This window comes from Eublepharis macularius, chromosome 9 (genome assembly GCF_028583425.1).
Source record: "Eublepharis macularius isolate TG4126 chromosome 9, MPM_Emac_v1.0, whole genome shotgun sequence".
Classification (NCBI taxonomy): domain Eukaryota; kingdom Metazoa; phylum Chordata; class Lepidosauria; order Squamata; family Eublepharidae; genus Eublepharis; species Eublepharis macularius.
In genome coordinates this window covers 97540981-97565035 of record NC_072798.1, presented here as the reverse complement: position 1 = coordinate 97565035, position 24055 = coordinate 97540981, and the positions used below count along the sequence as shown (strand labels likewise).

At 46.7% G+C, this 24055-nt stretch overlaps 1 protein-coding gene across 2 annotated transcripts in view; it reads right to left on the bottom strand.

The window, feature by feature from the left end:
- Window positions 1-23836, bottom strand: part of SLC26A5 (solute carrier family 26 member 5) — a 35524-nt gene extending 11688 nt beyond the window's left edge. Inside the window, exons 1-12 of one of the 2 annotated variants that reach the window (XM_054989137.1) lie at window positions 23662-23836; window positions 15047-15250; window positions 12586-12725; window positions 10049-10159; window positions 9777-9958; window positions 7817-7981; window positions 5625-5777; window positions 5429-5511; window positions 5199-5346; window positions 3579-3692; window positions 3189-3266; window positions 1182-1277 (exon numbers count right to left, since the gene is read on the bottom strand). In XM_054989137.1, coding sequence (XP_054845112.1) covers window positions 1182-1277; window positions 3189-3266; window positions 3579-3692; window positions 5199-5346; window positions 5429-5511; window positions 5625-5777; window positions 7817-7981; window positions 9777-9958; window positions 10049-10159; window positions 12586-12725; window positions 15047-15201 — 1425 coding nt within the window. In that variant the 5' untranslated portion in view covers window positions 15202-15250; window positions 23662-23836. Of the gene's footprint in view, window positions 1-1181; window positions 1278-3188; window positions 3267-3578; window positions 3693-5198; window positions 5347-5428; window positions 5512-5624; window positions 5778-7816; window positions 7982-9776; window positions 9959-10048; window positions 10160-12585; window positions 12726-15046; window positions 15251-16776; window positions 16820-23661 lie in introns of those variants that run through there. The other variant, XM_054989138.1, reaches the window with a different exon arrangement.
- Between the last annotated feature and the right edge of the window lie 219 nt (window positions 23837-24055).

Below are 24055 nucleotides of genomic sequence, written 5' to 3'. Positions count from 1 at the left end.
CCTGGACTGTGGGGAAAGAGACTGAAGTAAGTGTTGGGTGGCACATCCCCCCCTTCTCTGCTCGCAGATACTTGAACCTTTTTGGGATACAAACAAGCCAATTCCCTTGGCTCCTGCCTGTTTGCCTTCCTCTCTCCCAGCTGACTTTCAACAGGTTTCAGTGTCCCAAGGCACTCAGTCTTTATTTTTCTTATTTAGAGAAAGGAAGAAGATGGAACCATATGTATTATTTTCCAGGTCATTTACTAACTTCTCTTCTCTGCATTTTAAGACAACAGAAGGCCTCACCTGGACCACCAAATTTTCTCTCTGGTCTTCTGGGCAACTCACCCATGGACCAGTTATTCAGACAGAAGGAGGCCCTTGGAGGCCAGATGGGGACACTGCTCAGGGCTGGATCTAGGGTTGCCGGCGCCCAGGGCAACCCTAGTCCGACCCGCGCACGCACGCTCCCGGCGCTGCATGATGATGTCATTTCGGTGACATCATCACGCAGGGCGGAGCTGTGGAGGCAGTGTACAGGGCTGGGAAGCAAATGGCGTGGACCCCCCGCGCTACCTTTCGCCTGCCCTGCAGGACAGGGGGCGGCCGGCTTGCCACATGCGCCCTGTCCTGCAGGGCAGGCAAAAGGTAGCACGGGGGGCTGTGAGGCCGCCCGCGCCATTCGCCTGCCCCACAGGACAGGGGGAGCCCAGCCGCCCCCTGTCCTGCAGGGCAGGTGAATGGTGGGGGCGGCCGCACTGCCTTTTGCCTGCCCTGCAGGACAGGGGGCAAGCAAAAGGCAGCACGGGAAGCTGCAAGGCTGCCCGCGCTGCCGCCTGCGCGCTCCCGGCAGCTGGCAGCTGCTCCTGGTGCCCCCTCCCTGGTGGCGCCGCGGGCAGACTACCCCCCCTCGATCCTGCCCTGACATGGCTGCTTGCTTGCTTCCTTTTCTTGGCAATTCTTAACAAACAAGGACTTCCCCCTGGACAGACGTAACCTTACAATGCCTAAAGTCTCCTCCAGTATATTTTATGCCTAATTATTGTCAACCTCTTTACACTTTCAGGTCTAAACATTCTTTCATTTTGATTCTTCCAGAGCAGCTTTCTCGGTACAAGTGGAACATCGGACCACTGCATAAAATTAGCATTTGTATTGCAAAGAACATTAAAGGCATACATTGATCTGCATGAACTCACCAGTTCGATCTTGCTGGTTCTCCAGAAGTGAGCAATATCTCCAAACTGTTTGAACATTCCTTTCAGATTCACCATTACAATAGCAGCAAGCACAGCCTAGAAAAACATGATGGGCAAACTTTCTGAACTCCTTTTATAACTGAATTTGTGTGCAGCTGTTACGTCACCAGCAAGTCAGAAGGTCTATTGGTATCTCTTCTTTCATTTAATACGTTACTGTAATTCAGACTCTCCTACTCTACACTCACTCTTGGAAAGAGGAATAACACTGTTGCCTTATTAAATTCTAACTGCTAAAACAGAGATTTATGCCAAATTACTAAAACAGCACTGAGCTGTTATCTTTATTTAAGTATTTTGTTCTGCTCCAGTTTGTTCTGGTTTCTTCCATTTAAGTCTTTTGTGACCAGTACTGACCACTAGACCCTAACCTGGATAGCCCAGGTGAGCCTGTTCTCTTCAGAAGCTAAGCAGGGTTGGCCTCGGTTAGCAACTGGATGGGAGACCGCCAGCGAAGACCAGGGTTCTATGCAGAGGCAGGCAATAGCAAACCACCTCTGTTAGTCTCCTGCCATGAAAACCCCACCAGCGGTCATCCTAAGTCAGCTATGAATTGAGGGCACTCTCCACCACCAATGACCCCTAGAACGTAAATGAAAATTAACTTTACTTTTAGTTTCTTTGATTCGCTTTCATCTTCCTCTCTTGTTACTCTCTGCCCCAAATTCTACTTTTTCAATTACATGTACAATGCAATTACCAGGCCCACCTACATCAAATTCATCTAATTTGTAGAGTTGCAGCACACACTTTTCTGTTCTGACCACTCCCCCATGGGAACAGAGTTGCCTTTATAGACACCACTCAACATGCCAACACATTTGCACATGAGTACTGGATTAACCTAACTCTAAGACTTCCACCAGGCTCAAGACTCTTTCCAGTCATTGGTGGATTCCGTCCCAGTATTTGGCATTCACTAAACACAGGAAAAAAGAAGTGCTAACTCGTATAATTTCCCATTAGGTTGGACTGCTACAATTCTGCTATTACAATGTCAAGATTCCACTTCTCAGTGACATTCAATTCCATACATATTAAGAGGCAGAAGGTGCATTCAATCATGGTAAACTGCACTTTATAAACCACGGTCTGATCAACAGTCAGAATGTAGACAGTACAACAAACATACTGTAGCTTGTTGGTTGGCACCACATCTAGTTTTCAAACTAGGATTTGTAGCTGCTTTTAGTTTAGCCCAAACCATGTTTTAAACAAGTGATCCCCAGTGTGGTACCAGTAGGTGAATGGTGCCCGCTGACGTGTTTATTGATTCCGGCTTCTTTCTTCCACAAAGGAAAGAGCCAGTCCTGGCTATCCACCACGTCAACGGAACAGGACGTGTTTCAGGAGAGCCCAGGCAGCACAACCTCTGTGTCTGAGGGGAGCACCCACTCAAAAACAGCTGACTGAGGATGCTTGGCTTGGAGCCTCTCAACATTAAATAACTGGCCTTGGCCCCTATGGCCGCCATTTTGTGGCTGGCTGCATTCCACAGAGTAGCCATTTTTTTATGGGGCCCACTTAACGTTCTCAAAATTCCAAAAGTTCCCTCAGGCGCAACAAGATGGGAGACCCCTGGTTTCAACACAACCCATCGCTTATCATCATGCCTGATGAGTGCACAGAAACTAAGACAAGAACCAGCAAGAAGAGCTATTGCCAGGTGCCAAAAAACAAACACTCCAAATTAAGGATACCTTCATTCCAACTGTGATTACCAGGACAGAAGTACAGAAAGCTGGTGGAAGCGACTGAAAGCCAGAAGAACATTCCCAAATATCCAGCAATTATTACATTACTGTGGCTTCAAATCCTGGAGCAAACATATTACCATGGCAGCAAAGAACATTAAAATCCTGTTGTTCTAAACACTGCAGATGGCACAAGATGTTCTATGGCAGGTTATGATCTGATGTCATCTGTACAAAAACACAAAGCTCTTACCTGCGGAAGTGGTTCAAAGAGGTAACCAATGGCTACAATAACCAGCAAGACCATGATGGAGGATAGTGTGCCAGCAACCTGAACAAGAGACAGACAAACCGTTCTCATACTCTTATTTTTCCTATAATGCTTTTAAACCTAATAAAATCTGCTCACTGGTCAGTATCTGGGGTGCAAACAGAGTTTTGGATGTCTTAATCAGCAAATCTGAGACCCAGCACGTGGACAGAACGTTGGAATAAGAGAGATCTGGGTGCAAATCCCCATGCAGAGGGCAAGTAACAGACACTTGCTCCTATCCAACAGGGCAAGAATACAATGCTAGGCACACTATTCTGGTCTTCTCGAGGGAAGGGCCGTGGGCCAAATGAGAAAACGAATGATACGTACCTGAGTCTTTCCCCCGGTGCTTTCCTGGACAAGACTCCGAGACATCGAGCAAGTTATAGCAAAAGTCTGGAAAAACGATCCTACAGAATTGCATATGCCTAATGCAATAAGTTCCTGCAGCAACAGAAAAGAATGTAATAAAATCATGCTGTCAAGTTGTACCGAAAACAGAACTTCTATTATCTATCATGTGCCAATTAACCAAAAAAGACCTGTGTAGACATATTCAAACCCTGAATCCACCAGAATACAAATAAACATACGAGGCTGGGTCCCACAGAACTGTTCTGCCAGTAGTAGTACCTTACAGCAGAACACGCCTTCCTTCAATATAACAGGCTCTTAGAGTCTCTCTACACAAGACCTCTTACACGAGGACACTCAAGTGAAGGGAGACTCACTGTTAGCTGGGAAGCTGAGTTTTAAAAGACAGATTGGAAGGCTTTGTCAATTTCACCTCTCTAGACCTGGCAGAGATGGCTCCTCAGGGGGTTTATTTCCTCTTTGCCTCCCAGAAGGTTCTGTCAATTTCACCTCCCCCTCTGGGAGGCGAAGATGAAATAAACAAACCCTTTGAGGAGCGATCTTCACCAATTTGTCTTTTAAAACTTGGCGTCCCAGCTAACACTGCATCTCCCTTCACTTCAGTGTCCTCATGTAAGAGGTCTCATGTACAGAGACTCTTAGTGGAAGAATCCCTTGGGTCAAAGGAAGGTGCCCTGTGCCAGAGCAAGGTACCACCAGCAGCAGAATGGACCTTTGAATCTAACACACTAAGTTGTGATGAAAGCCTATAAACACAAAACTTGTATGTCTAAATCTTCATGAACCTGAAAAGGCACAAGACCCCACAGTGGGATTTGCAAGCAAGGACCACAGGCTGTAGATCCACTTGATTAGATGAAGCATGTAAGAGTCAAAGCAAAGCATCTTCTTCCACCCACTTGTGAAGAGTCCTTGAGGTGAGGCACAGACCAAGTGCTGACGTTAATAAGATTCCTGATTTAGCCACTGTCAGGCAACTGATATTATTTGCACACTTCAAAAGATAAGTGGGGCATATTTCAGATAAATCTTTGATTCCGGGTTTCCAGGGCAACAGCAGGAGTTCAGACAATCCCTGCCTGAGTTGCAATGGGAATTGATTGCAGGTGCCAGACTGTCTGGCTTGACGAACAGCAACGAACAGCAACAAACGAGGCTTGCAACGGCCACCTGTTCGTTTGGAATGGGGCCTCACGAACAGCTGTGGATGACTACATTCTCCGTTAATTTCAACAGGCTAGAGAGAAAGACAGGAGCCCTGTAGTGCAGAGTGGTAAACTGCAGCCCAAGCTCTGCTCACGACCCGAGTTCGATCCTGGCGGAAGCCGGGTTCAGGTAACCGGCTCAAGGTTGACTCAGCCCTCCATCCAAGGTCAGTAAAATGAGTACCCATTTTCCTGAGGGTAAAGTGTAGATGACTGGGGAAGGCAATGGCAAACCACCCTGTAAAAAAAGTCTGCCAAGAAAACGTCGTGATGCGACGTCCCCCCCATGGGTCAGTAATGACTCGGTGCTGGCACAGGGGACAACCTTTACCTTTTAGAGAGAAAGACACAGATATTGAAACAAACATGCCTGATTTCCATCAACAGTATAACCATGTTTAAGAGCAAAGATCTTGGCCATGGAGATCGTCATGGAAAAGCCAACTATGGCTATGGCTATGGCGTCCACAAAAACTGCTGAGATGAGGCGGATATCAGGTATTTCTGGAGGACGTAACCTGTGAGTGATAAGAGAAGGCCACAATGTAACAGCTGTATCCAACTACATCGCCTCAACAAGATCGTTTAATTCTTACTTACCCTTTGGGGATAGTCCCAACAACATCCACGCCATAGGTCTCTGACAGACCCATTCCCGCTGAAACACCCGTACCAATTACAACCTTTAAAAAACATATAAGCACATTTGGTAAAGTAGCAGAGGAGAAGCTAACTTGGCTTGGGATATCTCAACCAAAGTTTTAAAACAGACTATGTCAATTGATCCCACACTTACCACTATGATCTCCATTGGGACAGGGACAGGCAGCTTCTTTTTAAAGCGGTCATTCATTTCCTTCCCGCTCAGCAACAAAACCATGCAAACCAGCCCCACGACTAACGCCGCAACGTTGGTTTGGGTGATGTTTGAAAATACAGCAATCAAACTCTGCAATACAAAATGTGGGAAGCCATTTATATACGAGACAGTCAAAGCAATAGCGGGAGGCGATGATTATATCATTCATGGACTGTGACACTGGGCAAAGGATTCAGCTTCATGAGAATCTTGGTTTTTCCATCTTCAAAATAAGCAAGTTTCTAGTCCTTATGAATGTTAATATTAGGGGTGTGCGATTCGGTTTCCGATTTGGGATAAATACCCAAATCACACCCTTTTTTAAAGATACAGGATTTCTGAATTGGGCCCAGCATGCTGGCCCCGATGAAAAAATGCCGAATCAAAGCTTCCCAAAGCCATTTGGGTTGCTTTGAGGCACTTTCAAACCCCACGGCTGGCTCCAATTGACCGGTGGGGAGGGACTCCCCCCCCCCCACGGGCCAGCTGAAGTTTAAAAGGCCTTTTCTCTGCTGCTTGCAAGCGGCAGGGAAAGGGCCCTTCCCATGCTTCAGCTGGCCTGTGGGGGAGAGAATCCCCCCTCCGTGGGTCAGCTGAAGTTTTAAAGGGCCCTTTCCCTGCTGCTTGCCAGCTGAAGAAGCTCAGCTGCAGACTGGTACATCTCACCTAGTACTAAAAGCATCAACACAGTATTTCTTCCACTGCAAACAGCAGAGCCCAGAAATTGCTAAAGCCAGCCCATGCAAGACTTTTAGCTGATAGATAAAATGATAAAATGTTGTGCGAAACTTTTAACAGGGTCAGAGCACTGATGGCTCCTGAAATGCTGTCATTAGCTAACTCATCCGAACAACTGCAAGCATTATCAGCAAGTTGTATCTGCTTAAAACAGCATAAACGGATCAGCAAACCTGGAGCAGCCAGGAGGCCTTTAGAGTTACCATACCAGTGAGCTCATTTTCTGGTTAAGTAATGATGATCTTGCCTAGCAGTTGAACACGGGATAGCAGGGGAAATGCATGCAGAACACGATGTATCAAACGTGTTCCCAGTGTGTTCCTGTCCCCTGTATTTCAGCTCATGTTGATTTCTTCTGGCCATATTACAAATGCAAAAATCAAAACACCAAGAAAATTTCCTAACACCAAAACAAGAATTTTAATGCCATCAGGCACCATGCTGCTTATCCAGGTTATTTTATTTATTAAAATATTTATGGCCTGCTTTTCCTCACCATCCAAGAAGGCCACCATAAGTGGGGGACATCTAGAAGGCTGCAGCAAGGTGGCCCCGGAGAGAATTGTGGTGTATCACATGACAATCAACAAAATACTAAATACTTCCCTTAGATCACAGTTATTAAAATGAATTTTTATTTTTATTTGTAATGGATAAAGTTATTATATGTACTATGTACTTTATACTAAATGCTCATAGACAGCATTGGGGCAATGAAAGTCTGTGAAGCAACTGGCTACTTATAAAATTTGATATAACTTGTCTGGTATTGTGTACAAAAAGAATAACAATTACTTTGCTTAGTTCTTAGAAAAGATTCATCTATATCAGCTGCCTGCCTCTAGCAGTGATTGCCGAACAACCCAGAATGTCCTTCTCTGGTTTTCGGCCCCAACTTCTGGACTAGGTCTGAGGCTCCATATAACTGTCACGTCTGAATATTTTCAACAGTCCTATTTCAGAACAAGAAAAAAGTCTAAATTTTTTCTTCAGGACACATTTATGTTCCAAAGCCAAATAAGATATAATTTGCAGGGGTGGGTGGATCCAACTGGGAAAAAAATCCCAAAAGCAACACTAACTTTATGGGGAGCAAGTCAAACGTCACAGAGCAGTGAGCAAATTTGCTCACTGCTATGAGATGCCAAATAAAACAAACAACATCCCTTGCCAATGAATCAAGGGAACTGCAGAAGTTGCGTCTCCCAGAAAACTTACAAAGTTAGAAGTCTTAAGAGATTCTTCATGAAAGACACAACACAGTCATTTTAAACCTAACCGAAATTCCTCTGTCCTCTTGGATTGTGAATCTGGAATCTTTCAGAGCATAACCCGCTTGAATTGCTGGGTGTTCGTCTGATCACATGCAATGCTGTTGTGTAGTAACTTACATAAAGGCATGAGAGGGGCCCGCTGAATCTTTTCGTCTTAATTCCAAGGAGATACTTCAGCTGGGAGGTAAAGACATGCACGGCCGCAGCGGTGGTGAATCCCCGCACCAGGGGCTCCGTGAGGTAAATAGCTACAAACCCAAACCGAAGGAGACCTAAACTCAACTGACAGAGAGACGGAAGAGTCACAATTTCACAAGCAATGAACTGACCATTCCCATCCACTGCAATTTTAAGGCCAGAACAGCTCAGAAGCTTTCAACACACAGATCAGGTAAGAGTCAATCTGGGATTTTGGATTCAGTTTGATTGTGAATTTATATGTATTATATTTATTTATTTTTGTATTTTTAATGTTCCGAGCCTGCTTGCAAGGAAGGTAGGATAAACATCAAATAAACTAAACCAACTTAACTTAATCTCCACAAAAGACTTATACTGAATCAGAGCGTGCATTCATCAAAGTCAGCACCATCTACTCTGACTGGGAGCAACTCTCCAAGGTCTCACATCACCTACTACACAATCCATTCGGCTGGAAAGGTCACAGATTGAACCTGGGGCCTGAGGTACGCAAAGCAGATGCTCCACCGCCACAGTCTCTCTCCAAACTCGTCCTCTTCTCCCTTTTCTTGCAAGCTTGCAAACCTCTTCCCCCAACTCCTAGGCTAAATGCTGAAGACTGCTGATACTATCAGGTCGAACATATCCTTGTTTACGAGCGTGCTAAGCATAAAAGCAAAAGTATGAGAATACGCAAACTGTGGCTCAATAGTAGAGGCATTGGCTGTGCAGGCAGAAAGTACCAGGTTCAATGCCCAGCATCAGTAGTTAAAAGGCAGGGCTTTTTTTCAGCTGGAACGCGGTGGAACGGAGTTCCGGAACCTCTTGAAAATGGTCACATGGCTGGTGGCCCCGCCCCCTGATCTCCAGACAGAGGTGAGTTGAGATTGCCCTCCGCGCCGCTGAGCGGCGCGGAGGGCAATCTCAACTCCCCTCTGTCTGGAGATCAGGGGGCGGGGCCACCAGCCATGTGACCATTTTCTCCAAGGGCAACCCACTGAGTTCCACCACCTCTTTTCCCAGAAAAAAAAGCCCTGTTAAAAGGTATTAGGTGATGTGGAAGACCTTGACTTGTCCACCTGACCCTGGACAGCTGATGTCAGTCTGAGCAGACAAGACTGACCTTGAAAGGCCAATGGCCTGACCCAATATAAGGCTGCCGATTCCTATTACAAGGCCATGAGTGCCAATGGGAGGCCTCTCCTCAAGGTGGCTGAGCAGGGTTTTGTAGGCGGGAACGGCAGGGAAGGGCTTCACTGTCTTGAGTATTTATTATGTATTTATTTGGGGGATTTATATGCCATCTCTCCAGAGCCCTACTCAGGGCAGCTACAAATAAAAACAAAACCATAAAACCATAAAAATATGTACAGTTTTTGCTCTTCCACATGTGTGGCACAGGCAGAATAAGTTATGCAAAATGAACAAATCAGGCCATTTTACTGCATTCACATTAATTTATTATGGTTCATGTAATTCAGGTATCCTTACAAAAAGTTTGGGGCTGCTTTCAGCAGCCAGTTTTTTGTTTGTTTAACAGCTAACTTCACACGGCCCCACTCATAATGGAACCAAGCCACTTGTGAAGGCCTAGAATGTATGATGTTTTCTTTTGTTGTTAGCCACCCTGGGCCCGTTCGCAGGGAGGGCAGGGTATAAATTTGATTGACTAAATAAATAAAACAGCATCGTGTTTTCCCCTACAGCAAACAGGAGCCATGGCCCCACACTCCAGGTACAAATCATACACCTTACACTGTTTCGGATCACAAATGGAAAATCTGGTGCTTGGTTACTGAACTGAACATTAGATGCTTACTGAACAGAAGTGTCTCACAGTGGCATTCCTTACAGCAACATATGAATATAATTCTGGACCAAGGCATAATCACATTACCTGTATGATGCCCGTGAGCAACGTCACTGCAACCGCAACCTTCACCCTCGCATCATCTCTGGCTCTGAAGGTTTCGGGATCAGTGGCATTGGTAGAGTTGGCATCCATAATATCGAACATTTCATCAGGAGCTTCTCTGACAGCAACTCCACCAATCATCAGACTAATGACAGCAAAGGTTCCTGAAAGAGTGTTAAGGGAAGGCACATTTCTTCTCTGACTCTTTAAAGAATATGGCAGAAAATACATTTTTATACATTAAAAGGTGTTACCTATGGATATGTGTCTGGAGGTTCCAAAAAAGGTATACAGAAAGACTGGATAAAAAGAAGAATACAGGCCAAAAACAGGGGGCAGAGCAGCCAGCAATGCATAAGCTAACCCTAGGGGAAGAGAATGAGAGAGAAGAGAAATAAGAAGCATTCCTGAAATGTACTCGGCTGCAAAACAAATTATTTCCCCTTATTCCACCAACTTATCTGCCAACCGCCACTTGTTTCTTTTGGTTCTAGGTAGGAAAGTGGGGGGAGTGAACCAACGAGGACTCGGGGGGCCAGATTTGGCCCAGGGGCCTCCGTCTGCTGAGTCTTAGGGTCTGCCCAGGCAAGTCTTCTCATAAGTGGCTCCTCCAAGTTTCTCACAGGATTGATAGGCTCCATGGCAAGAAGCGACATTTTAATTTCACGGCCAAATCACACTGTTGTCCCAAGGCTGTTGTTATTCATCCCAATTGTGTATGTTGCTTGCTTACAATAAATGAAATAAGGAAAAGCTATGAAGTATCTTACTCCATAGCTCCTATACAGGGTGGAGATCCAATTGCCTTGACACAAAAGTTAAGTTCCCTCCACAGCTGGAAAGGCTCTGTAAATACAACATGAGTAGGTACTACTGAGGGGAGGAAGCAGGAGCAGGTGAGTACTAATGTATGTTTTTGCTGTAATGTAAGCACAGAGCACGTACTCATGCCAACGCCAAACTCTGGCACACAGTGGTGAATGCATGTATTCAGGGCCAACATCTTCAGCCCACTCTACACACACACGCTGCCTAGCATCCACATATCAGGACATCACTTCATAATGTGGCCAGTGAAATGAAATAGGGACAACCATAAACACACTCCCTGCTTGACAATCCACAAATAGTTCTAGTTCTTAATAGTTCTTAAACTGAATTTTTTTATTGAGGTGGTAATCTGAACCACTTCGGACTGCAAGCTGGGACTCGTGTAGACATGGGCACGAACAGTATTACGAACGCAAAAAAGCATTCGCAAAGATTCCTGAAGCTATTTGTATAGCTTTGGGAAGCTTAGAGTTTAAATGCCAGTTTCCGTGCCACTCCTCAGCTGCATGGAAAGGGGCACTTAAACCCCTGAATCAGCTGCTCGTCGGGGGCTTCCCCTACGAGCAGCTGAGTGCTGGCTGCCCCTCTCCTGGTGCGAGAGAGATGGGGAGAATCTCCCTGCCCCTCTCGCACCAGGTCGCAGCAGCCCAGCAGCTCCAGCTCTCCCAGTGCTGAGAGGGACAGGAAGATTCTCCCCCCTCCCACTGGGAGAGCCGGTGCCACTGGGCTTCTTCTGCCCAGTGTCAGAGGGACTAGGAGATTCTCCTCGACCCTCCGACACCAGGCAGAAGCAGCCCGGCGCGTTCGCTCTCCCAGTGGGAGGGGGGAGAATCTCTCCGTCCCTCTCAGCACCGGGAGAGCTGGCGCCATGTGGCTTCTTCTGCCCAGTGCAAGAGGGACAGGGAGAATCTCCCCGCACCGCTCGCACAGGGCAGAAGCAGCCCGGGGCACCGGCTCTGCCGGGTGCGAATGGGACAGGGAGACAGCATCATGTTTGTTAATGTTCGTTGTTCATGGATGGCAATGAACCACGAACAGCATGTTCGAGTTTTTTTTGCGTTCGTGCCCATGTCTACTCATATGACAAAACGCTCTTCCATACAGGGAATAAAAAAATATTCCTACTCAAAGTAACCTGGAATTTCAGGGAAAAGTCAGGTTAGAACTCCTTTCTCACATATCAGTTCTCTGTGGAGGGATTTTTTTTTAAATGGAGGCACACTTAATCGTGCCGTCCTCTCCTACAGTTGGAAGGGGTATACCCCAGACACAGGTCTGCCTCCTCAGTGAGAACCAGGCTTCAGCCTAGATTTTTTTCTCTGTAGTAGTTACCAAAGTCAACATATTTAGTTGGTATCCTGTCCTCTGTCCCAGAATGTCCTGACAGCCCTGTAATTGGGCTAAGGCCTCTTAGTAAACTTCAGCCCAAGTACAGATTTGAACCGTTTTTCCCCCCAGCCAAGCTCACTATTCTGGCTACCAACAAAGTCAGCTGCTCTCATAGGAATTGGTCTCAAAGCTGGTTCAGACATTCCTTTTCTGAGAGGCTCCTTCCCATATGAAAAAAAATGACATTTCAGTTTTCACACGGAAAGTCCCTCGTTCTGATCATGCTCCCATGTGGCATAAACATTGCAGCACATGTTAAATTTATCATCAGGGAGAAAAATTAAGTCTTCTCTCTGAAGTTTTAAATTTTACATGGAGCACAATGGGGGGCACTGCCAAACAAGCTATTTCTTTCTTTCCTTTTTTTTTTAAATTGAGGTGGTACAGCCCCTATGAGAGGAATATACCATCTCAGCTAATATCTCAGAATCACGCCTAAGATCTATTACACGGCATTAATCATATATGTTTTCTACATACATCCACATAAGCAATTGTGTGGAATCCCTTTATCACAAAAGGGCTATTCTGAAAATGTTTAAAGAAAAGTTACAAGTTAAATGTCACTAACCTTGAGGAAGCTGCATGACCCCAGTGCTTATACCAGAGACAAGGTCTCCTGGCAAATATTCTTTCACGGGATACTTTGGGAGCCATTTAAAGATTGGTAAAAAACTAAAGAGAACAGATTTGGCTTTCTTGGAAGAACAGCTGAAACAAATACAGAAAAGTACAATAAGAATGGAAAGAAACCAGCAAGAAGGTAATTTTTTCTTTGTGAGTAGGCTATTCAATGCCATTACTGTTGTCTTTGGCTTTTGTTTCACAGGTTGAACGTACGAAATAATGTAATCATGTTTTCAAAATGTTTATTAAGTTTGAAATCAACCATGTAGGTTACATTTTTAGCAAGGGTGGGTAGCAGTATTTTAATAAACAGATACTTTTATAATAGAAAATATATCTGATCTCCAGTAGGACTAAGACTGGAGGTCTTTCTTTTATACAGTCATGAGAGCACAAAGCCAAACAAGACAAAACAGAATTCCACCACTATAGTGCTTGAAAATTTAATTCTTTATAATTTGATAGATAATTTGTGTCATTTAGCACAGAGTCTCAACCTTACAAGGAAGGTGGCATGGTATAGCCCAGTCTCATGCGATCTCAGAAGCTAAGCAGGGTCAGCCCTCGTCAGTACTTGGATTGGAGATGGAGACCACCAAGGAAGACGGGGGTTGATCTGCAGGGGGGGCAACAGCAAACCGCCTCTGCTCATCTCTTGCCTTGACCATTCGACAGACGGGGCCACCCTAAGCAGGTTGTGACATGGTGGGGCCCACATACATATCAACCTTATGGGGGATGTAATCTGACTAAATTACGGAAAAAACTATACTGCCAAACAGCCAAGTTCTTAACAATTATAATTCAACTTGCAGTTCTTCAGGAGTCAGCAACAGTTTTTGCCCAGGGAGAACACACTTTTAACTTTTTTTAAAGAACAGTAAAAAGGGCGCAGTGTGCGCCCTTCCTAGTCCAGTGAAAACTGCTTGCGCTTTGATGTTTCCACTGTAATTTTATACAACTCCTGGCTAGCTGAGCTACCATGTTTACCCACACAAGCAGAATCTGCCTGCAGCTGAGTGGATGGGAGAGTTGAGTCGCCTCATTTATTTAATTATGAAATCATGCACAAGAACTATCTGTCTGCTGTGTTTGTAACTTTATTAAACAGTTCTTTGCCACAGTTTCAGTCTGCCTCTGTTCCAAGGACATGGGGCAGAAGTAAGGTTGCCAGGTCCCCCTACCCCCAGGGTAGGAGGTTAGAGGCTCGGCACCTACCTTGTGATGTCCTTCTCTTGCGCTCCTGGCCTCTGCGATGATGTCACTTCTGGGAAGTGGCGTCATCATGCAGGCCATGTGTCGCCCTGGGAGCGTTCCTGCGCTCCGCAGGGGGATCAATCGAGCACGATTTGGGCCGCTGCAGAGCATGCCATGCCACCCAGGCGCACACCCCATATCCCCCCTCCCACCAGCCAGGTAAGTGGGAGCGGGGGTGGAGGGTAGGAGCAGGGGGCTCTGTCAGTTTCACCTCTCTAGAGTCTGCTGAGATTGCTCCTCAGAGAGTTTGATACTTCTTCTTTGCCTCCCGGAAGGGGAGGTGAAATTGACGGAGCCTTCAGGGAGGCAAAGAGGAAATAAGAAAACTCTCTGAGGAGCGATCTTTGCTACTCTAGAGAGGTGAAACCGACAGAGCCTTTGGTTCTGCTTTTTATTTACCCTTCCTGGCTAACATTGCACCTCCTTTTAGTTGAGTGTCCTTGTGTAATTCATCTCGGGTAGAGAGACTCTCAGACGAAACGATTTTAGACGAAAGCAATAGTTTGAGCAAGCTGACAAATCAAGATCGCTCAAGACACTCTAAGGAGTCATGGGGGTTCTTCAGAATGTAGAAGAGGAATGACATCTTCAAGGCTTTTTTTCTGGGAAAAGAGGTGGTGGAACTCAGTGGGTTGCCCTTGGAGAAAATGGTCACATGGCTGGTGGCCCCGCCCCCGGATCTCCAGACAGAGGAGAGTTTAGATTGCCCTCCACGCTGCTCGGCCCCTCTGTCTGGAGATCACGGGGTGGGGCAACCAGCCATGTGACCATTTTCAAGAGGTTCCGGAACTCCGTTCCACTGCGTTCTAGCTGAAAAAAAGCCCTGGGTATCTTTTCCAAAGATAACCTCTTTTCCAAAGAAAGCCAACACAGTAGGAAGAAAATCAGGCCTTTTCTTCTGACATGTTTACTTTCTGCAAGAAGGCGTGTTGGGATTTCTTTTTCAATAAGGGGAGACAATGATATAATTTACCCTCTGCATCTTGAAATGCCGAGCGGCATGATACTGTTTTTAAGAATGTGTAGATCGGCTCTTACAGCTTCATGAGGAAGCAGCACCAAGACCAGTGCATTTTTATTTGCATTGAGAAAGCCACCTAAGTTACAATGAATTAATTTAATGAGTTTACTAGGCATAAATGTCCTACCGACAAAAATGGGCTATCTTCTGATTGAGAGGCTGAGAGGCTGTTTGCTTCCTATGCAGCAGGCCCTGTAGGGTTCCTTCGTTGTACACTCGCCGTTCCACACAGTACATCTGGTCCGACACGCAGCACATTTCATGTTCTCCAACATGTTCCATAGTACATTTCACCAAGTAAGAAAAGGAGAAGAGCTGCTCCTTGAAGTTTCTAACAGAAATAAGTGCATGGTCAAGGTAGAAGCACACACAGAGGTCTTAAACAGAGCTTCTGTTTGGGGACGAAACCAACCATATGCAAGAAACATATGAGCACCTTTGGGGATGTTGATCAGGGTAGCACACTGGAGAGCTATTTTAACTGAATATTAACCATTACAAATGTCATGAATGCAAACTGGAACCTAAAATGAACATAGAGCAAGGACAACCCCACTAACACCGCAGGCCGTTCCAGGCCATTACCAAAGAGACCATTAGACAGACAGACCAATTAAGGAATTCTCTTTAACTAGGTACTGATAAGGCTCATCAAGAAGGCTTTTCTCAGCATCATTTTGACTAAAGGCTGGTTCATGCTTTGTACTCTGGAAATGACCAGCCACTTTAAAAATACATGCACTGTGGTATCAGCCTGGGACGACATGTGCCCATGTGAATGGTGACGTGAAAGAATTCACAGAAGTGGGAGATCAATCTTTTCGCATAAAGTACCCTAACCTGTTTGGCTCCTCGTTACCCCTGATTATGGGGCATTTGATCACACTTCAGTTCTGAATCTCTTACAGACATATTAAAGTTAGTGTAAAAAGAGAGCAGGCTGTTAAGTCACTTCACCTTTCTTTGTAACGCCTTTTCATAGACCTTTCTAAATTATACGGATCCATGTTATTCTATCCAAGCTAAGCTCCACCGTAGCAATACTGCTGTCCAGAAATAAACACTGGGTCTTATAACATCGGCACTATGGAAGGCACACTTGGACAACAACCTCGAATGCAGAACCTACCTGTGGCGGTACTATCTAAGGCCATCTAATGTTTGAGATGTACTGAGAATTATGCAGAACAGTCAGTATTTAAAGAAAAGATACATTTAAACAAAACATTGCATGATCTGGCTAGATATAACAGAGGAGATGGAAGTTGCTTAGAGATGGGCAGCTTTTCCAGATTAATCAGACGGTAATGCATTGTCAACAAAAATGAGGGGGAAACAAAAATTAAAGACAAAGCCCAAATTACAAGGCATTGTGCACACAGGTTCAATGCTACACCTGCCATCTCCCAGTTCTTCATCTTTGGTTGTGAGCGTTTTAAGTTAAAACAAATGAAAAGTATACAAATTGCATGGATCACATTCATACACAATACTACTACCTCGCCCAAAGAACTGATTGTGTACACCTGCAGCATTTTGAAGCATTCACATTTAACAACTGCAAGTGATTTATAACAGGATTTTCATGCTAGAAAAGCTCCACACACAAAACATGCCAGAATGAAAATCTTCACAATCTCTTAGTAGCTTAATATTGTCTTGCTCTCTGGAGTACGAACACCCCAAAGGATCAGTCAACATACTGAAGAATTCTGAGCCGTAGTTGGACCTCTGAAAATCTCCTGCGGCAAAGCAAACCTCTTCAAGTAATATTCACGGTAACAGGTATCTGTGATCCCCAACGTGTTATCACCTATGGGTGCTGTGGTGCCCGCAACCCACCAACTAGTTTCTTACCACTCCTCATATTTTGGGTCTTGGAGATAAAATCCAAGCGCCGTGAGTCAGCTTTGTCCTGTGCTCAGATGGAGAGCTGCCTGCAGTTCACCCCCCCCCCCCACACTGACCCAGCTGCAACTGACCTCAAGTCTGATGAACAGCAATTGCCGGCTAACCCACCAGCAGAGCCTTCAGCTGTAACAGACTCAGCTGCAGAAGGCCACGCCTCCCCTCCCTCTTCGCCAACACCCTTGCAGTGCCAGCGCTGTCAGAGACGGGTGGAGATGCAAGAACGCAAAAGGAGTGCGCGACTCAGGAGTCAGCGGCAACTGTCAAATGACCAGGATGAATGAGTGAGGTCAGGATGTCTACCTAGTAAGTGGCTGACAGTTTAGCTCATTAAGATTGCTGTAAAAACAGCTGGAAGGAGCAGCAGTTTGTGGAAGCAGCTAGTACACTTTACGGCTGCTCCACTGGCCTGGATATTTTTCAAACTTTGGAACTCTGACCCTTGGACTGGACTTGATTCTTGGCTTCTCTGGAACACTGACCCTTGGACTGGACTCTGTTTATTCTTTGCTTCCAGGTTGTGACTGGCCTGTGCACTCTGGCCCCTGGCAGACTATGCCAGTACACCAAGAGAATAAAGCGGAAAAAACAGGGCAAGTGTCATGTCTGCATCCCTGCCATTGTTTTAAGTGTTGAACCATTGCTAATACTGTGCCCTGATTTCAGGTTGCAAATGCTCTAATAATCACTTTTGTTTCTCTCCCTCTTGTTCTCTCTTTCTTTGAAGTTCACTGGAATGACCTTGCACTGTCCGAAACGTTGCCGTTTCTTTTTATGCCTTTTTGTCCTGTCTAGCTAAACTCCAGAAGAAGTTCCCAGACTCCTTCCCGCCAGATTCTGTGGTCTAGGTGGGAGGGGGGAAATGTTTGAGTATTTAGAACTGTATTTTTCCTCAAGTCTCTATTCGTATCAAGGAAGCGTGTACTGCTTAGATGCTTTCTTGCCTCTGAGTAGTTCTGTGGACATATATATGGAAAGAACTGGATTTCTGAATTAAAACCATTTAACCAAGAACCTGTGTCTTGCTGCAATGTCTGCCATATCCTGTCATCCATAGCCTGACAGCAAGTCTAGTCACTGCCTCCCAGCAGACTAAGAAAATTCTAAGCCTACCCTGGGTAGTGCACCCTTAACCGAGCCATAGAATCAGCCTTCTTCCTTAGGCCCCTGGGTCTGGCAATTTCTTCCTGTAGCCACTCAGGGGGAAAACACTTCCCCTTTCTTTTGGAACCCAAACCAGAGCTGTGCCTGTCCCCGTGGTAGCCATTTTGTGACTGGTAACTGCAACCGCTACTGCCTTTTGTTGTAAGTTTAACACATCCCACAGGCTCAGGAACACTGGGGACCCCTGACACTTTCAAACCAAAGAAAAAGTAGAATGCAGAAAGCATCAATGTTGCTGCAAAACCCCAGTCTTTCTGCCCCAAACCACCTCCTTCATTCCATTAGGGCAGTAATGAGCTCTGATAACTCCTTGTCCCTCCAGGAACAGGAAAATTGCAGCCACCCGGTGACATGGCCCCTCCCATTCAGACATGCCTACAGACGCACCTGGATCCTTCTGGAGTCTAGCCCAGGCCAACAAACCTTGTTATTTGAAAACATAACCATGCTCGCCGGCATGGGTCACTTTAAGAGCAATTTCAGGTCAGGTCACCCTGTACTTGTTGAGAATTCCAACTCCACCCGGAATAATGACCAAGGCTACCCGCCAGAGGCACAGCACGCATACACAGGAGGGCTTCCAAGAATTTCCCCCCGCTGCTTCCACACAGCTACACTTTCCATCGCTCCCACCCCAATTTTTAAAATTTTGTAAACTATGATGAATACTACTGAAAAGGCAAATGAAAGGTGAAAAAACACATTTTCTCTGCAGCAATTTCTTGTGCAAAAGGACAGTGTTTTGCTATCTTCTGGGCATGAAGCAGGGGTCACTGGGTGTGTGTGGGGGGGAGATGGTTGTGAATTTCCTGCATTGTGCAGGGGGTTGGACTAGATGACCCTGGAGGTTCCTTCCTACCCTATGACTCTATGATTCTAGTAACTCTTAAGCCTTAAATTGCATTTTTAATCCTGAAAAAAAATTTAAGAAGCAATTTGAGGGTTCTCAATGGGAAAACTCCAGTGAGTGCAGAGGTTGTAGGAGCATCTCTGGAGTGCAGTCCGAGGCAGCTGAACCTCTGATTTAACCCCTCCTTGTACACATAGGGCTGAAATTGATTTAAGGAACTGATCCTCATTAGTACTTTTACCTTTCTTCCATCACTGCAGCCACACAGGGTGGTTGTTCTATAACAACAACAATGACTTTTTGATTTATATACTGCCCTTCAGGACAATTTAACACCCACTCAGAGCAGTTTACAAAGTGTGTTATCATTATCCTCACAACAATCACCCTGTGAGCTGGGTGGGGCTGAGAGAGCTCTGAGAGAGCTGTGACTGACCCAAGGTCACCCAGCTGGCTTCAAGCGGAGGAGTGGGGAATCAAACCTGGTTCTCCAGATTAGAGTCCTGCCGCTCTTAAGCATGACACTTAAATTGGCTCTCTAGTCAGGAACAGGCACATGAAGCCACTGCCATGCAGTCATCTGGAGTTTAAAATTCAACGCCGTTAACACAGAGACAATACACAGCTCTCCCTCAGCATTTCAGATCTTTGGCTTAGGTGGCTAGAATTGGGTGCGCTGCTGAGGTGGGTAAAAAAATCCACCCACTCCCCAGTTTTCTCCCACAGCAGAAAGATGAGGATGGGCTTCCGTGGGAGAAAAATCACCACACTAGAAATACCTTGTCTAAAAGGAACACAGCCTGGGAAAACCAGTGACAAAAGAGATACTAGTGAGCAGGTATTCATATACGTAGTTACTGGGCTCCACAGACCAGATTCATGCAGGAACACAATAGTGCATTTACATAGCTAGATGTTTTAGACAACTTCTTAAGAGAGAAGGGGTGCATTGCAATTAGAAAGACTAACTGGATTGTTTTTGATACATAGTAGGCTTTTACAAAGGATTACCCGGTCCATTAGATGTTAAGAGCAGAATTACAATCAGTTAATGGAATGTTTAACGTTAATCTTTAACAGCGTATGAGAGTCTCCCTACATGAGACAGACGGAGACACTCAAGTGTAGGAAGTGTAGGAAGTTTTTAGACATAGCCCAAGAGCCGTGGGCTCTTTCTAGACAGAGCCCGTGAAGATCGCTCCTTGACAGAGCCTTGGTGGAGACAAAGATGAAATTACCAAGCCCTCTGAGGAGGGATCTCTGCTAGCTCTGTGCAGAGAGGAGAAACTGACAGAGCCTTCAGCTCTGTCTTTTTAAACTACACTTCCTGGCTAACATTGAGTCTCCCTACACTTGAGCGTCCTCATGTAAGAGGTCTCGTGCAGAGAGACTCTGACATTCAAAAGTGATTCTTTTGGCTTTTATAATTGCAAACCACACAGACCTTCACTGACTCAGTTACATTTTTTAATAAATTGTTTTTTTAACCAACTCTTTTTTAACAACTCCATTGTCCGCTTGTCTCCGCAACGGGGAACCAAAGCAGCTTACATCGTTCTCCTCTGCTCCATTTTATTCTCACAACAGCCCTGCAATCCTGAGTCTGTGACCGGACCAAGCTGTCAAGGCAGAGCGGGGACTCGAACTGGGTTCTCCCAGATCCTATTCTGACACTCAAACAACTACTGATATTTAGGGGCAACAAGTTTCCTTTCGATGACTGACATTTTATGCTTAATTTCACGCCAAACTGAAAATTAAGCACGTTCACTTTCCCAAGGCTACTTTCGTTCAATGCTTTTGTCCCCAGAGGCCTGCAGCCGGCGGCCGTGTGTTTGTTCGCCACAAAGGTCACTTTTAAAAGGTTACTAGTATCCACTTCTAGATCACATGATACTAATATGCCAACTTGATTAAACTGTTCAATACTTGGGAAGCCTCAGCAGAGCGCTAACAAAGCCTTTCTGCCGTGCATTTAGGTAAGCAACAGCCTCACAGTTCTCTTCACAAAAAGACGACCGGCTCCCCTCTGGGGGAAAAGTGTGAGGTGTATTTTGGTCCCCTTTCTGTCCTTTCTGGAACAGGAAGGATTTTCCGTTTCTATCTTCATGCTGACCCTGGCTTCAGGATTATGTTGACCAACCCATTTAGCTTGGCAGAGTCACAACACAAAAGAAGCTTTTAGTCAAGTTAGTGCTCCAGAGTCAATACCTGGAACGTTCAGCCATCGCCTCATGGTGAGGTTCTCTCACCCCTTGCCAATCACAAGATGAGGAGAAAACACGCGCCTTCTAGCTGACGTCCCTGTATGTTTGTCCCATGGGGGGAAAAACCAGCAGCCAGGAGGAGAGCCATGGACATTCATTCCAGACTCAAAAAGCAACATCTCCATTTCTTCTTGACTGGCTACCAGAACAAGGAGCAGGGGTCCCGTGCAAACGCAGCGGCCTGGAGGTGGTAACGCTCCTCAGAATCCTACACTGCAGAATCAGTCAGGGCTCTGGGACAGGGCTCTGCTTTCTATCTAGGCAATGGGAAGGTTTTGGGGATTCCACCCCAGCTGCCAAGCCCCAGGGAACCCAGGTGTGTGCTTACACCCTTCCTTAGTATGACCTTTAACTGAGTCCCAAAACAAACAGCTAGCCAGCATGGCTAGTAAGCAGCCTTTAATGATCCTGAATCTTCATGAATTCGTCTAATCCCCTTTCAAAGCCATCTATGCTTGTGGACATCACTATATGCTCAGGCAACGAATTCCACAATTTTAATCATTCGTTGAGTAAAGAAGCATTTCCTTTTGTCCGTCTTGAATCTACTGCCCATCTACTGCATCATTGGATGATGCAGAGATCTAGTATTTTGGGAGAGGGAGAGGGAGAGAAAGTTCTCTCTGTCCTTTCTACCCTGTGTATAATTTTATTATGTGCCCCCTCACTCCTGTCATTGTTTCTCTAAACTGAAACACCCCAAACACATAGCCTTTCCTCTTATAAAAAAAGGTGCTCCAATTCTCTCGGGGTGAGAGCATTTTATTACAGATGTTCATATCCTTCTTGTTCTACCCTGCAGTACTTTTGGCCAGAGCGTTTGTACATCTTAAGCAGGCATTTGTGAATTAAATACCAGCTCAACTCGCTCTACTTTCTGTGGAGAACTGTCCAGCAAAAGCTCTCCTGTCATCAGTACACATTTTCATCTTGCTTCACCAAAGCAATTCTGATCAGCTGAAGATTTTTGTGCAATCCCCAAAATGTAATTGTTTCACAAACTGTGCACAAGCCTTGAGACCTTGGACAGAAGCCAGCATAAAACTAGTCGATATCAGAAATACACGCCAGGTTTCTCTGTTTGCCAAAGAAAAGCGTATTTTTTAAAAAAATATGTATTACTTTGGCCTCAACTGAAGGGGAGGAGAATAGTTTTCTTTTCCTCACCATTCTTAAATGTTTTTTCTAAGCTCATGAACTTTTACACCAATTTCCCAACACAAAGTTTTAACCAAACCCATTAGCTACAGCAACACTGGGGAAAGCAAGATAGGAAGGGTGACAAAAAGTGAAAATGCAAGAAGTGCTAAAAGATCCCCTGGGAGGTGACAAAGGGTACTGAACAACAGGAAAGGTCCCCAAAGCCAGTGACTAACCGGCTTTCCCTGGGATCGAGAATTCTTGTTCACCCAGCCCCTTAGCCGTACCCCCCACCCCAGCTCTGGTGTGGGGTCCACTCTTCATTTCCCCCAATACAAATCAGGGGGCTCTGAGCACACCCTTGACTGGCTCAGCCTAGCCCGATGAAGTGCAATTAAACAAACCAGGAAGCGAAACGGGGGCAGGATGAATGAGTGGGGAAGGGTCAGAAGAGGAAGTACAGAAAGCAAGGGCGGAAATTAAACAGAGTAACAGATAAGAAAAGGGGTGGGGGGGGGATAGACGGAAGGAGAGCCGCAGCAGGAGGGATGAGGCAAGGATCCTAGAGGATGGATTGGCCCTCAGGTAGATTCCCAAAAGCTTCTGTGGTGCCAAGGTCAAAGGGGCACAAGAGAAATGTCCTGCGACTTCTGGGTACGCAGCCGAAGTAGCGCAGAGCAAAACAGAGGCGAGTTCCTTATTCCCAGATAATAACCGTCCTTGCCGCATCACGGCCCCCGTTTCCACTTGTGAGGGCTTTGCCCTTGGCCAAACACAGGACCCCTTTTGGCACCCACAGAGCGCTTCGACACCCATCCAGGCCAACCCAAAGTAGCAAAGACTCCCAGCTCAGAGGACACAACGTCTTCTCTCGAGCCAGTGAGGGGCAGGGGTTAGTCTGCTGGACTTGAGTTCAAATCTCCACACAGCCTGGCAAGTGGCCCTGGGCGAGCGACTCTCTCTCTTTAGCCTACCTCACAGGGTTGTTGTGGGGAGGATAAAATGGGAGAGGAGCGGAAGGTAGACCGCCCTGCGCTCAGGGGAAGGGAGGCAGAATTCAAAAAGCAGAGCGAGCGAGCCAGAGAGGTTGCGGGCAAGCCGTGCTTTGAAGCGAGAGGGGGCTCCATCACGCCCGCCGCCGGGACCCCAGCACGGGGCTGCCTGCCGCCTTCCTGCCCCGGCCTCGCTCGCCCCTGTTCCTTGCAAAGCAAGCCTTCCCCTCCTCGCGTTCTCTCTGCCAGGAAAAAGCTGGATTTTCCTGCAACAACCTGCATTTCAAAGCCGCCTGAGCAGGCCCGAGCGAGGCAAGGAGGGAAACCCCAAGGAAAAAGCCCAAACCACGCCACACTCTTGCAGGGGCATTTCAGAAGCGAAGGGAGAAGCGACTCCGCCCCGCAACCCCAGGACGAAAACCTTTTCCCGGCGTCGTTCTGCGGCTTCCCCCCTCTGTTGGCAGGCAACGCAGACGCGCCTCCCCGTGCGCAGCGCGGCTGGATCTGCTCGCTCGCCGGCGGGCCTTTCGGACGTGCTGGGGGGACACGTGCGCCAAGAGCCCCGGCCTCTCGCCTCCGAGCCGGCAAAGCGCGGTAGCCGGGCCAACCCTCCGCGCAGCCGCCGACGCCCCGAAGGGGCTGTCCGCTGACGAGCGGCCGGCGAGGGCTGCGGGGCCTGCCGGGACGGGTAGTTCCCGCGGCCGCGCGCGCGTCGCCCTGGAGAGGCGCGGCCGCCCCGCGGGCCCCGGCGGGCGGGCGGCGCGGGAGACCCAGCCGCGGGGCGGGCGCGCCTCCCGGAGCCCGGGCTGAGGTCC